The sequence below is a fragment of the Episyrphus balteatus genome, chromosome 1 (genome assembly GCF_945859705.1).
Source record: "Episyrphus balteatus chromosome 1, idEpiBalt1.1, whole genome shotgun sequence".
NCBI lineage: Eukaryota > Metazoa > Arthropoda > Insecta > Diptera > Syrphidae > Episyrphus > Episyrphus balteatus.
In genome coordinates this window covers 2,970,432-2,982,913 of record NC_079134.1, presented here as the reverse complement: position 1 = coordinate 2,982,913, position 12,482 = coordinate 2,970,432, and the positions used below count along the sequence as shown (strand labels likewise).

General features: G+C 33.6%; 1 protein-coding gene across 1 annotated transcript; it reads right to left on the bottom strand.

The window, feature by feature from the left end:
- Positions 1 to 348: 348 nt before the first annotated feature.
- On the bottom strand, positions 349 to 1,692 carry LOC129907061 (fork head domain transcription factor slp1). Its single transcript, XM_055983102.1, has one exon. The coding sequence runs from the start codon at positions 1,590 to 1,592 to the stop codon at positions 696 to 698; it is 897 nt and encodes a 298-aa protein (XP_055839077.1). The 5' UTR covers positions 1,593 to 1,692; the 3' UTR covers positions 349 to 695.
- Positions 1,693 to 12,482: the final 10,790 nt, after the last annotated feature.

The window sequence follows — 12,482 nt, the reverse complement described above, 5'->3', positions numbered from 1 at the left end:
CCGCACCGCACCTCGGATCAAACAAATTGTGCCGCCGCTAAATGAGAAATTGAGATGTCAGAAAGTGCGGCGAAGGTGACGCCTCACCCGATATAGATGTCTTCTATTAAATTTTAAACAAAAAACAACCCCATAATATCATTTCGGTTGTTCTACCTGTGAGCTAACTGACTGCGAACTATATAGAGATCAAGACCCAGCAGGAAACCAGTGCGCAGCTGGATCTGTCATTAGATATGTCACTTACAATAGTGGATACAAAAAAAAAACGCTGTGGAAAGAAATATATAGACCAGCCAACCCAACAGTGAACTATAAGTTTCAAAAGAAAAAAGCCGATACACAAAATAATGTTCATTTGAATATAAATTTTTTTATTAATAAACAAAAGATAAGTTTTGTAACATTTTTGTTTTGGTTTTTTTGTTGTTGTTGCTCTTCGAGTTCCCATCGCTGGCTCGCCTGCAGAGTGAACACTGGACTAGGACTGGAACGCCCCCCTTTTTATTCATGTTTGATATCTCTCTCGCGGTCATTTGGAATCTGGACCCGTTTGTTTTGTATAGGTTTCCCACTTGGTGGATGAGTTACACGACTTTGTCACAACAAGGCTGATCACTGATCACATCAATATGGCCTCGGTTTTATATGCGAGGCCATTCAAAATGGCTTCCCAGGAGGATACACGGGATAGCTTAACTGGTTCCATATTTGTTGAAGAATTGCATTCGCTGGAGCATTTCTGCGGGATTCATTGTGGCTTGCTGCATTGACATGGCATATGGGTTTGTTTGATAGGGATTTTGTCCTGGAAAACCAGCATGGTAAGATGGTGGGGCTAGGCGATGATAGAGGGCAGCAGCTGCTGCTGCTCCCACATAGTTGCTGTAGGGAGATGCACTGAATTGTGGAGCACCTCCATAACCACCGAGAATTGGAGAGAAGACTGCTTGGCGGTAGGCTGCCAATCTAGATCTGTTTGCACCAGGATTCTTGCGACGCAACTTGCCGGTAGTTTCTCCGATGAACACTTCTTCGGCGCTGGGGTCCAAGATCCAGTAGTTGCCCTTGCCGGGGTCGTCGTAGCTGCGGGGAATTTTGGTAAAGCATTTGTTGAGACTCAGATTGTGGCGGATTGAGTTCTGCCATCCGCGCTTATTCATCTTAAAGTATGGGAATCGGTTCATGAGATACTGATAGATCCCGTTCAAAGTCAGTCGCTGTTCGGGGCTATCTTGAATGGCCATCATGATCAAAGCGTTATAACTGTATGGAGGCTTCTTTTCATCGCCATCTTTCTTATCATCGCCGCTATCGGCATCCCCATCGCCGTCACAACTTTCCCCATCGATCTTATCTTCTCCCGATGATAGTGACTCGGCGACACTGCTCATAGGTGTGCTGGTCCTCGATGGATGTTCAAAATCCTCAGATGATGAAGTTAATTCGCCGTCGCAAAAACTCGCCGCAAGCACGTTTTCTTTCTTCACATCACTCACTTCCTGATGGCATTCCTTCTTAACGTTATTCGATAGAATTGCATCGATTGAGAAATTTGTTTTATACTCCAAACCGGACATTTTTTGAACCATTTTCACACTTAAAAAAAAGTCTACACAAATCTTTTTTTTTTTTTCTTATAAATTTATCAACACTGAACTTGGAATGTTACCGTTGTTCACAACTTAAAAGACTGTTTGAAACTGATTGTGTTAGTCTGCATGTTCCTCTATTTATACCAACGGCTCAGTAACTCCGCCCTAATCTTCCTCATGGATTTTCTATTCATGGCCATGCGGACTAGGTTGAACCGATCCGGTTCTGAGGTTGTTTTTTTTTTTTTTGTTTGTTTTTGTTGTGTTTTGGTGGCGTAGTGTAGAGAATGGAGAGGCTTGATGTGATTGGTCGATTAGTCAGTCAGTGTCTTTGGGTAGAGGATTTGTATGCAGACATGAGTCCGATTGTTTCGCAAACAGAAATCCCTCGCAACAAGGGTTGTTGGACAAACAGTGCAACGAATTGCTTGTATTGTTTGTAGACTTTTTCTCGTTTCCTTGTTTTTGTTGTTTTAATTTTTTTTTTTATTTTTTTTCATGATGTGTTCTAGTTTGGGGATGAGGATGAGTTGTTTTGTATTTGTTCGGACAACAAAGATTTTGTACATTGCACAGATATTATGATTTGGTATAGGGTAGGGTAGGGTGAGGGTCTCATCTCTACTCTGCAATGCTGTACTGACTAGGGCTTCTGTTTTTGTAATTTTTTTTTTTTTTTGTTGTTGGTATATTTTGTTATGGAAGGTTCAGGTAACGAATGGAAATTGTGTATGGCGAGAAAACATGTCTTTTTTTTGGTTCAGATCTTATACCCAAAATAATGTCTTAATTTGGGGTTGATGTGATATTTTGATTAAACAAATGGAAATTGATTAACGTTTTTGGTTTTTGGGTTTTTGGTTGTGCGTTTAGTTTGGTATTTTAACTCATTAGCGGGGGGAGAATTTAAATTTGAATTGTGTTGATAAATTGTTTTGGCATTTTCAATTTATTATAATAAATTTAAGTCGATATTGTGTGATGGTGAGAGAAGATTTTTTGAAGATTCGATGATTTGATGGTGAAATGAAGCTTAAGGTGTTTTTTAAATCATTAAATCGGTATAAATACACCATTTTATTACCCATTTAAGGCCTTACAAGTACCTATAACATTGTAAATTAAACTATTTCATTTTAAAATTCTAATTCTTTCTAAAATATTCGTTATGGATTACTGTTCTCTAAAGTGGATCCGAAGATTTTAATAATGTTCTATTGAGCCTTTAATATAATCCTTCTTCAGACAATATCTTATGTTGGACATGGATCTATTTTTTTCTAAGATTTGTATAACGAGCTCTTCTTTTTTGTGCTTAAAAAGAATCCATAAAGCTCTATAATAGTCTATCTATTAGATAAAGATTTTCTGCCAAATGACTATAAATTCCTATCTTTAATCAAAGTCGTCTTTATGGAACCATACATTTATTTTGATATAATTTTCAGACGAAACATTAGCAAACATTTCTCAAATATAAAACTAGGGTGAAAACATAAAAATCTGTTTTCGATATGCCGATGTCTCATCATTTCTTTCTCCCAAAAACATTGTTTCTTTTGAATAAATTTTCTGAAGTTTCTTTCTGTCCATATTAGTTGAAACTTCTGAGCTTCTTCCAAATGTATTTTAAATATGATGTTTTTTTTTAAGATTTCAGGCATTTTGAAACAATATTTAATAGGATGATTTTTTTCAAGAATTAGCAAATCAATCTTGTGTTTTGAGTCAACACCGTCTTTTAACCTTGAATATGTTTAACTCTTACAGTCGCTGATAAATACATGCAGCATCAGGAATAAATTTTTGTAATAAAAGTTCCATATTATGCTTGCCGCACTGACACGTAGGTTGTTAGTAATACCTACAAAAATTTTATTACTTTCCCAAATTCTGGATTTAAGGGCTAAAAAGGGTAACTTCAGTTATGGCGAAAATTCTTGTTTCTTCTATTTTAAAAAATTTTAGTTTCTTGTACATATTTTAGATAATATGCATTCAGGTTTCAAAGGATAGATACATAATGTATATATTACCAAAATTTGCTAATAACAAAACATGGTTAAAAAATTTTGTTTTTTGCTGACAGGCCAAAATGACGAAGTTATATGGGTCAAAATCATGGAGGTGGAAATTTTGATGTCCAGGCATTTTTTTTTAAATCAAAATAACATTTATTTAAAGCTTTTTTTCTCATTTACCAATTAAAATAGTTGGCACGCATCTAAGAATATATTTGTTTCGGTTAGAAAAGTTTCCATTTCTTTTTTATTGCATCTAATATACCCAAAAAAGAGTTCCCAGACATGTCCATAACTCAAAAACTGAAAATCAAATGGCTTAAAATCACATAAAAGTTAATTATTTTTGAGTATTTCTTTTCTTAACAATACATATACACAATACTCTTTATTAATTGGTACATCTCTTACAAAAAGATTAAGTTTTGTTATTTTGTATACATTGATAAAAGTTTTCCCAAGAAAAATGACGCATAATACTAAAATTTATTAATGTATCAATATTTTAATCATCTAACGTACAAAAGGGTGCTGCGAGCAGTTTTTAAAGTTAATTTTTTTATAGATTTATCATTCCACATCTTTTTTTTATGGATAAATATATAAAATCTATGTTAGAAACTAGTTTAAGCTTCATTTTAAGTACTGTACATCAATTAACCGTCATTCCGGGAACGCTTATTTTTGGGTATAGCTGGATTGAAATTTAAATTTGTTGGTGATACTATGATCAAAAATCGAGGCCATTACAATATAATCTCAAAAATATTTCGTTTTACTTTGTTACATAAAAAATAAAAATAACTTAAGGTCAAAACGTCATTTCCGGGAACGTCATTTCCGTCATTTTTTTTTTGGGTATTTTCACTCAGTATCCTATCTAAGTATGGCTGTAATAAACAATTTTATCAAAAAAGTTACAACAAAAACAAAAGAAAAAATTACTTATGGCCCAAGTTTTTCGGAGGTGCATAAAAGCATTTTTTTTTTTGTAGAAATCGGTCTCTGCCCCAAGAAATAAAGTTATATTTGATTTATTTAAGACCTATTATCTTAGTATAATAAATATATCATTCAAATTGATACTATTTCTAGACCCCTAAACCTAAAGTCGTTTTGAAGAGATCACCACCATTTCGAGGAACGTTTTTCTAGTACCTAATAATTTTTGGGGTTTTGCGGTAAATTGAAAAATATACATTTTTGTGCTCTGCCCGCTTATGAGCCGACAAATTATGGCTAAAGCGAACATTTGAGCATGAAATTTGTATAAAACAAAGTTGATTTTTTAAGAATTCGGTCATCGGAATTTCCAACATCCATGATTTTGACCCATATAATATTTTGTCGGTAAGGTGTACCAGTACTCGGTCTGTTACTTGTATCCGGCCACTTGATAATAGGAAAATTAAATATTGAAACTCTAGAAACTCTAAGATACTGGAATTTTGCCTAAAGTCAATTTTTTTTAACTCTTTTACGATAAAACGAAGTAAAATACCATTGTCAACCATTTCAATCAATGAAAATGTCTTAAGTATTTCAAATTACAGTATCCGGTCACTCCTTTTAGGCAAAAGATTGCCATGGCGGTTGGTATTTATAACAACCAGCACCAGAACACGGTCACTTAACTAATTGTATCAAAATTCATACATTTTGTAGCAAATGGGCCAGGATCCTACAGGATAAAAATCAAAACGTTCAGACAGACCTGCCTCATTAATAACCAAATGTTCAGACTTTCTCGTCTCAAGTAACTCCTTAAAGTACTTTTTGTCAAACATAAACATACCACTCATTTTCGAACAACTCACAAATTCAGCTTCTTTCTGACTTTATTAAACGATTTCAACAGAATAAATGTACACCTAAGAATACTTAAATAGTCATATTTTTTGTTTAAGCAAAAACTAGAAAATTTAAAAGAGCTCTGAAGTTTTATTTAACTTTAACTTTTTTTTCTGGTAAATCGTTTTTCTACGAAAATCTCACTACAGTCAATGATTCCGAAACATCATTTAAATAGCCCAGGAAATGATTCGTGACAACAATTTTGTGCTCTAGATACTTAATTCATACTTTAAAGAGAACTCTGACAGATGCCATCTCTGATAATAGTTCAAATTTATCCGTTTTTGTGAAATTGACTGCCACAATATTTAGAGCTAAGATTTTTACATCAGATTTGATGTGAAAAACTGCCTTGATTTAACAAACTCGAATACATCAATAATTTTTTCATGTACCCTTCAGATGTTGAATCTTACAAAAACCTGAGTTGGATAGCTTTAAGATTGCTAAGTAAAATCAAATAATTAAAACCGTTCCACACAAAAACCTTAAATTATCCTTCACTTCACTAACCTCTACTTGAACAAAAACTTAAGAGCAAAATTGAAACAAAAAGAAAAAAAAACCTTAAAAACGCAATCAGCCACGCATTGTGGATGCATTCAAAAAGACGTTATTGGTGATTTTCGAAAACAACTGACTTTTATTAGCTTCACCATAGTTCACCATTTACAACTTGGATAATGAATTTACGAGACCTTCACTTAATGGCCTGATGGATTTACAAGACCTTCACTAAACGATTTATATTTTTTTGTATTCATTGCTCGTTCATTGCATTCAATGAAGGAAAAGTGTCAAAAAGGGACCTTCTTCGCGACCGCAACGAATTGGTTTATGCGCGCTGTGCAAGAGTATATTGAATTTTCAAAAATCTTCAAATAGTTATTTCGACCAAAATGCAACCTTGTAGGTTTTTGAAATAATGTACAAAATTATGTTCAATTATTACGTTCAATGTGGTCCAGCGGTGAGACGAATATTAGGATTGGTTTTCTTTGTGGCTTACACCAATCACCACCAATCACTAGTTGCTCATGAATATTGAAAGAAAAAAAAAGGACACATTATTGGAAAATGGAAATGTTCATGGACATTTAACTGCTTAGTATCGATAATTACGTTGTTCACAGGATAATTTGAATTTATTTCTTCCTTTTGACACTTTTGTGGAAACGCATGGAGTAGGAAAAGGAAAATATCCACTAACTAACAGGACACCATGCCTAACGAAGGAAATATGCTCATTTTTCAATTTTATTTTATTATATTTTTTTAGCAAGCAAGGACCCAAAGGACCAATAGATATTTTTCAGATTTAAGAAACACCCTCTCTCTTTAATGCTGCGTGGTGGTGTTTGAAATCAATTAGTTTTGTCGATAGTGTCGCCTTCGCCTCCTTTGAAACCGGAGACCACCGTATTCGGTGTCGGTGTCGGTGCCTTTGGTCCAGGCTATGATCCTTTAACTCTCTTATGGCCTAGCTATTGCTGAACAACTTACTTTATTCGTATGTCACGGTGTTTTGCAAATTTCCTTTTCCAAACTCACTTGGAATCTGTGAAGAAAAAATAAATAAATACATCTAAAGTGGGCGGGTAAGTTATCTTCTTTCACCTTTGACTTGCCAGGATCCCGGCTGATTGTTCCTTTACTGCTCTGCCACCTCCGCTTCGTTTAATCTTGCCGAACTGTGCTACCGCATTCGATTGATAATTAATAAGGAAAACACACACACAGGCTAAAAAATAAAGCAACTCAGACTCTGGTGGGAATCCTTGCATGCCAAGACTCCGGGTTCTATTTTTACTTCGTTTTTTTTTTTTTTCGTTTCTCTCATTCGAATGTGTCCAAACAAAGAGTTTCCACAGACCATTGTTTTCGATGTTCAATTACATTAAGGATCAATTTTTATTTATTTTTTTTTTTCTTCTGTTGTGTCGCATTTTTTTTGTTGTATACCATCAGTCGGTCTTATTGTTGTTGCTCGATCGCAGATGAAGATAACAAGCTGAGACCGATTTGATACGCGTCCTTTCACTTAGAGAAAATGTTCTGTGGAGGTCCTGTGTTTTTTTTGAACATTCTGTATGGCCTGGTTGAATTGTAGATGGGTAGCAAACACTGTGGTATTGGTGACCATATTTTGTGTCCTAATGTCAAATGATTGGCTTTAATGGATTTCTATCAGTGTAACGAATCGATTGATACTGGTCTTAATCTGCTTTGATACGTCTACAGTAAACTGTAGACAATATAAAAACTCATGCACACAGGAATCTACAGCAAAAGACCTTATGTTTGCAATGCTGTGAAACTGTGACGAATTGCATTCGAATAAATGTTGACAGCTCAATATTTTCAATATTGAATAAAACAGTTGTCACGTAGATGTAGATCTTTGGAAATAAATTTTATCTATGTGTTATAATCTTAAATGTGAAATCCAATGATAGAAAATAATAATTTTCGTATATTTGAATTGTTTTGAACAAGTTTAATTTTAAGAATTTTGGTTTCGCAGTTCCAATTTTTTTTTATGTTTTGTATGTATGTATAGTCGAAAATACATTTTTCTGAAGGAGAAAGCAATTACATTTTCGAATTTAATTATTAAATAAGTATGACTGTTCCAGAACAAAGGAATGCTCTCGGCGATGCAAGCTGAATCAAGCTGAAAAATATGTAATGTCGACTTGAATTTTTGAAGCAAACGTTTTATAAAAGATATAGAGTAACGATTGTACTAGATTTTTTAACGATAGTTTTTCAATAAGTAGTTTCAATTTTGATTTTTGATTTTTCAAAAATAATCTGTATTATTATATTGATATTGACAGTGCCGGTCTAAGCACTACCGGCGCCCCTGGGCAAAATTGCAAGTGGCGCCTCTCAAAAAAAAAAATTCATTTAAAAAAAAATTTTTTAAATCACGAAAAAAAGCAATAGCAGATTATGTCTTACCTCTCTAATGCATTTATTAACAATGTGCAGTTTATTAGAGTACATAAGGTTAACTTAAAAAAAATTAAATATTTATGTCATTTAGGCTCAATTGACAATTTTACCTTTATCTCTGACTTTTTTTGTTTAAACACTTTTAAAGAGTAGATACAGTTGGTTTTATTTGAACAATATTTTTTCAAAAACTTTTCAACTATAGGTCGTTTCAAATCAAAAGTCCCATGGAAAATTGAGCAAAAATAAAAAAACTCATTCGCTTACTGGAAGGAAGCATTTATGAGGCAGCTGAACTTTTTCTAAAATTACCATAAAATAATGAAGAACAGTTCTTGTTATCCCTATTTTAATTAATTCATCCGTCTGTGAGATTCACTGGGTTAGCCTCAGAAAGCGGAGGCAAGTCTCCCGGGCTTGCATCACTCCATATCCGTGGACAATACAAAAAAACATACAATTATTTAATAATTTATCATTTGAAGGCAGTTGGGATAACTTTGCCGAAAATATTGTTATAGGACTAGGTGAAGATGGACCAGAAATGTCCAGTTTATATGATAGCAATTCATAACTTAAAATTCTATTCGCATCTTTTCATTTGTAAAATTGGGCAATTTTTATTTTTCAATTATTTTGGAGTCGTCACCATAGAAATCATTAATAAACAAATTCAGATTTTTCGTTTGCTTATTTTTTTCTCTAGCATTTCTTTCATTCAAACAAGCATGATTTGTTGTTATTTTTGAGTTGATTTGTCGCAATGAGCCAATAAAATTGAGTTTTTTGTTTATTTGTTCTCATTTTTATTGGAAGGGAGAAAATAAACTCTGAGTCAGGACTTTTGATTTGAAACGACCTATAAGTACATTAATGTCGTTTTCGATTGGAATCACTCAATGATTCACTCATTCTGAAATCCAATACAAAAATTCGCTTCCACCCAGTTCAGAAATTTAATATCTGTATTGGTGAAAAATAAAATAATTTTTTGTTTTTTTTTTTCACTAGGAGAATAAAAAACTTGCAACAGGCTTCTGAATGATTCCGGACGCCAATCGAAAACGACATACCTTTAAAGGTATTAGGTTTGTTCGTTGTGAGCTCTAGGGCACTCTGGGTCGCTCCGAATTCGTTGTCAAGCTTTTTTTGTAGCTCCTTTTTCAACCAGAGTTATTTCCTCTCTGTTCGATGTTCGCTGAAGAAACTAAAGCTCTGAGGTGTTCGATGTAAAATGAAAACCCGAGAAACTCTGATTTTTTTGACAGTTAATTGACATGACTTAGAGTGCCCTGGAGGACAACGAACAGACCTATTTTTGTATTCTCACACACAAACGTAGTTTTTATGAGAAATGGAGAAGCTGTAAATTTTTGGCTGGGTTTTGGGTTTTCGGGATTTTGGTTTTTCGGGATTTTGGGTTTTCTGGAAACTACCAGCTATGATTTAGTGATTTATATATAGGGGCGCCTTTGCCAAAATTAAATTGGTTGGAGGAATATTAGGATTGCTTTAGTCTTTCAAAAGAAATTGGGGCGCCTTGTTCTTCAAAGATGAACGAAGATTTTGGACACAATTGTCCTTCCGGAAGCCAAACAAACTAATCCAAAATTGGGGGGCACCTTCATTCTACAAAAAGTTTAGGACAAACAATACGAGCGCCGTTGAAAATGTAAAATAGAAAAAAATTGGGGCGCCTTGTGAAAGTAAAAATAAATAAAACAGCGATTGGAAAGAATTCAATAGTTCGGGGCGCCTGTGGCGCCCCTCAATTCTTGCGCCCCTGGGCGACGGCCCAGGCTGCCCCCCCCTTAAAACCGGCCCTGGATATTGAGTCCTATATCCTGGAGAATTTGTTTTCCTCGGAATATTCATTCCCTCGGAATCTATTTTTCAATAGTGAATCTCCCTCGGAATTTATTTTCGGTAAACATAAATTCATATGAAATGGCAAGTAAATTACCCTGGACATTTATTGCCAATAGGATGCCTGCCAAAAAATGCCGAGGAAAACTGTACATATTCATTTTCGTTCCCATGTTTAAACTAGGGAAACTCACAATAGCCCAAATTAATAAACCTAAACCTCACTGACTTTTCATTTTTTTTGAAATTTGTACGATTTCATTTCAAAATTTAAATTCACGTGAATTTTTTATTTTCACACCTCAAAATTGGTACTCAATTTTTTGAAACTAAATGTATTCTTGTTATTCTTACATATTTTTGAAAAGTTGGCAGGAATGAAAATAAAGTAAAACGGCTTTCAAAAACTTTGGGAAAGGCATTAATTTCTCATTTTCATTTTTTTTTCCAAGTTTTTGCAACAATTGATTTTTTTGGCTGTAATAGCATCTCAATTTTTTTTAAATATAAGCATGCAAAAGTAAATTACAACAGCCTATACTGTATAAAAAAGGGAAATTATTTTGCACATTCAGCAGATAAAAACTTCACACTAAAGTTCGTTTCCACACAAAGTGGAATTGGTTCCCACATTCAGTGGAAACACATTTCACCAGTTAAAAATGAAGTTATTTCCCACTGTACGTGAAGTTGTTTCCTTTGTGAAGGTAGTTCCCGTGAAGTTATTTCCCTGCATTAAACATAACTCGCCTGTGTTGGCCAATTTCCCAATCGAGCAAATTGTAGTCAGAATTGTTCAAGTGGCAGGAATTTTCAGGATAAACCCTTCATCGCAAATTCGCCTACTCAGTGAGTAGGTAGTAGTACCTACTCACTGTGCATTTACTAACAACCGAAACGGGACGGTATTTCACCAGAAGTATTGTACTGTAGTTTGTGGGTTCAAACTACTGAAACAAATTTTGTTCTACCCAGAATATGGTTATTGTAAATTGATAAAATTTATACCAAAATCCTTTTGAAACTATTTTTTAAGTAACGCAGAAAAGGTTGGAAACCCCTGGTTTCGCGAGCAAATAACTAGGAGTTGATTATTAGTTGGTTTTTGTTTTAGAAAATAAAACAAAGTTATTACCTAAATGTAAATCAATAGCAAAAAAATCATGTGTGCAAATTCACACGTGGTAGAAGTGAAACCTTGAAAAATCGTTTTTCTTGCAAAAACAAAAAAAAAAAACCAACAAAATCTAAACATTATATCACCTTTCATATGACGCTTCAATCATATTTCTACCATGCCTACAAAAAATAAAATGCACGACTGGGGTCGCACGAACTTGCTCTTAGAGTTAAAGTTGCTTAAATTTTTAAAACTTTTTATATAGAAATTTGGAAAAAAAAAATAAAATTAGTTTTTTAAAAAAAATAAAATAAAATCTGAAATTAAATTGCCCTCCAAAACAAGTAAGCCGGTTTGATTGATATATTAATATGCATTTTTAGAAAAAAAATTTTCAAAATCGTTAGAGCCGTTTTTTAAAAAACTAATTTTTTATAAATAATTTTTTGGAAAAAAAGTTTAAAAATAAAATTGGAATGCCATTTTGTAGAAATCACTAATCAACATCTAAAAACAAAATTTCAAAAAAATTCAATGTCCCGTTTTCGAAAATTTGATTTTTCAAAAAAAAATTTTCAAAATTTTTTTAAAAATCCAAAAATTATTTTTTTTCAAAATTTTATTTTTGGCTTATATTTAAATTATATAAATGCTTTTTCACAAAAAGTTTCGTTGAAATCGAATAAGCAGTTTTGGAGATAATCGGATTTGAAAAAAAAAAAACAGTTCTATGGCAGGTACCGTTAATAATGATTTTCAAAAAAAAAATTTTTCATTAGAAGATAGACCTTAACTTTGAACTAACACTTGAATTTTTTAAACAAAATCGTTAGAGCCGTTTTCAAGATATTTCAATTTTACTAAAATCGGTATATGACAAGTACCGTTATTTTTGGTCCAAAAAAATTAATTCCAAAAACCCCTCTGGAGAGTCGCCAAATAACGCTGCATACCAGGTTTGACATCAATCGGTCCATCCGTTTAGGCTGTAGCTCCTTATACAGACAGACAGACAGACGGACTTCCGGGACCCACTTTTTTGGCATTGTCTACCATCGTAATGTCATG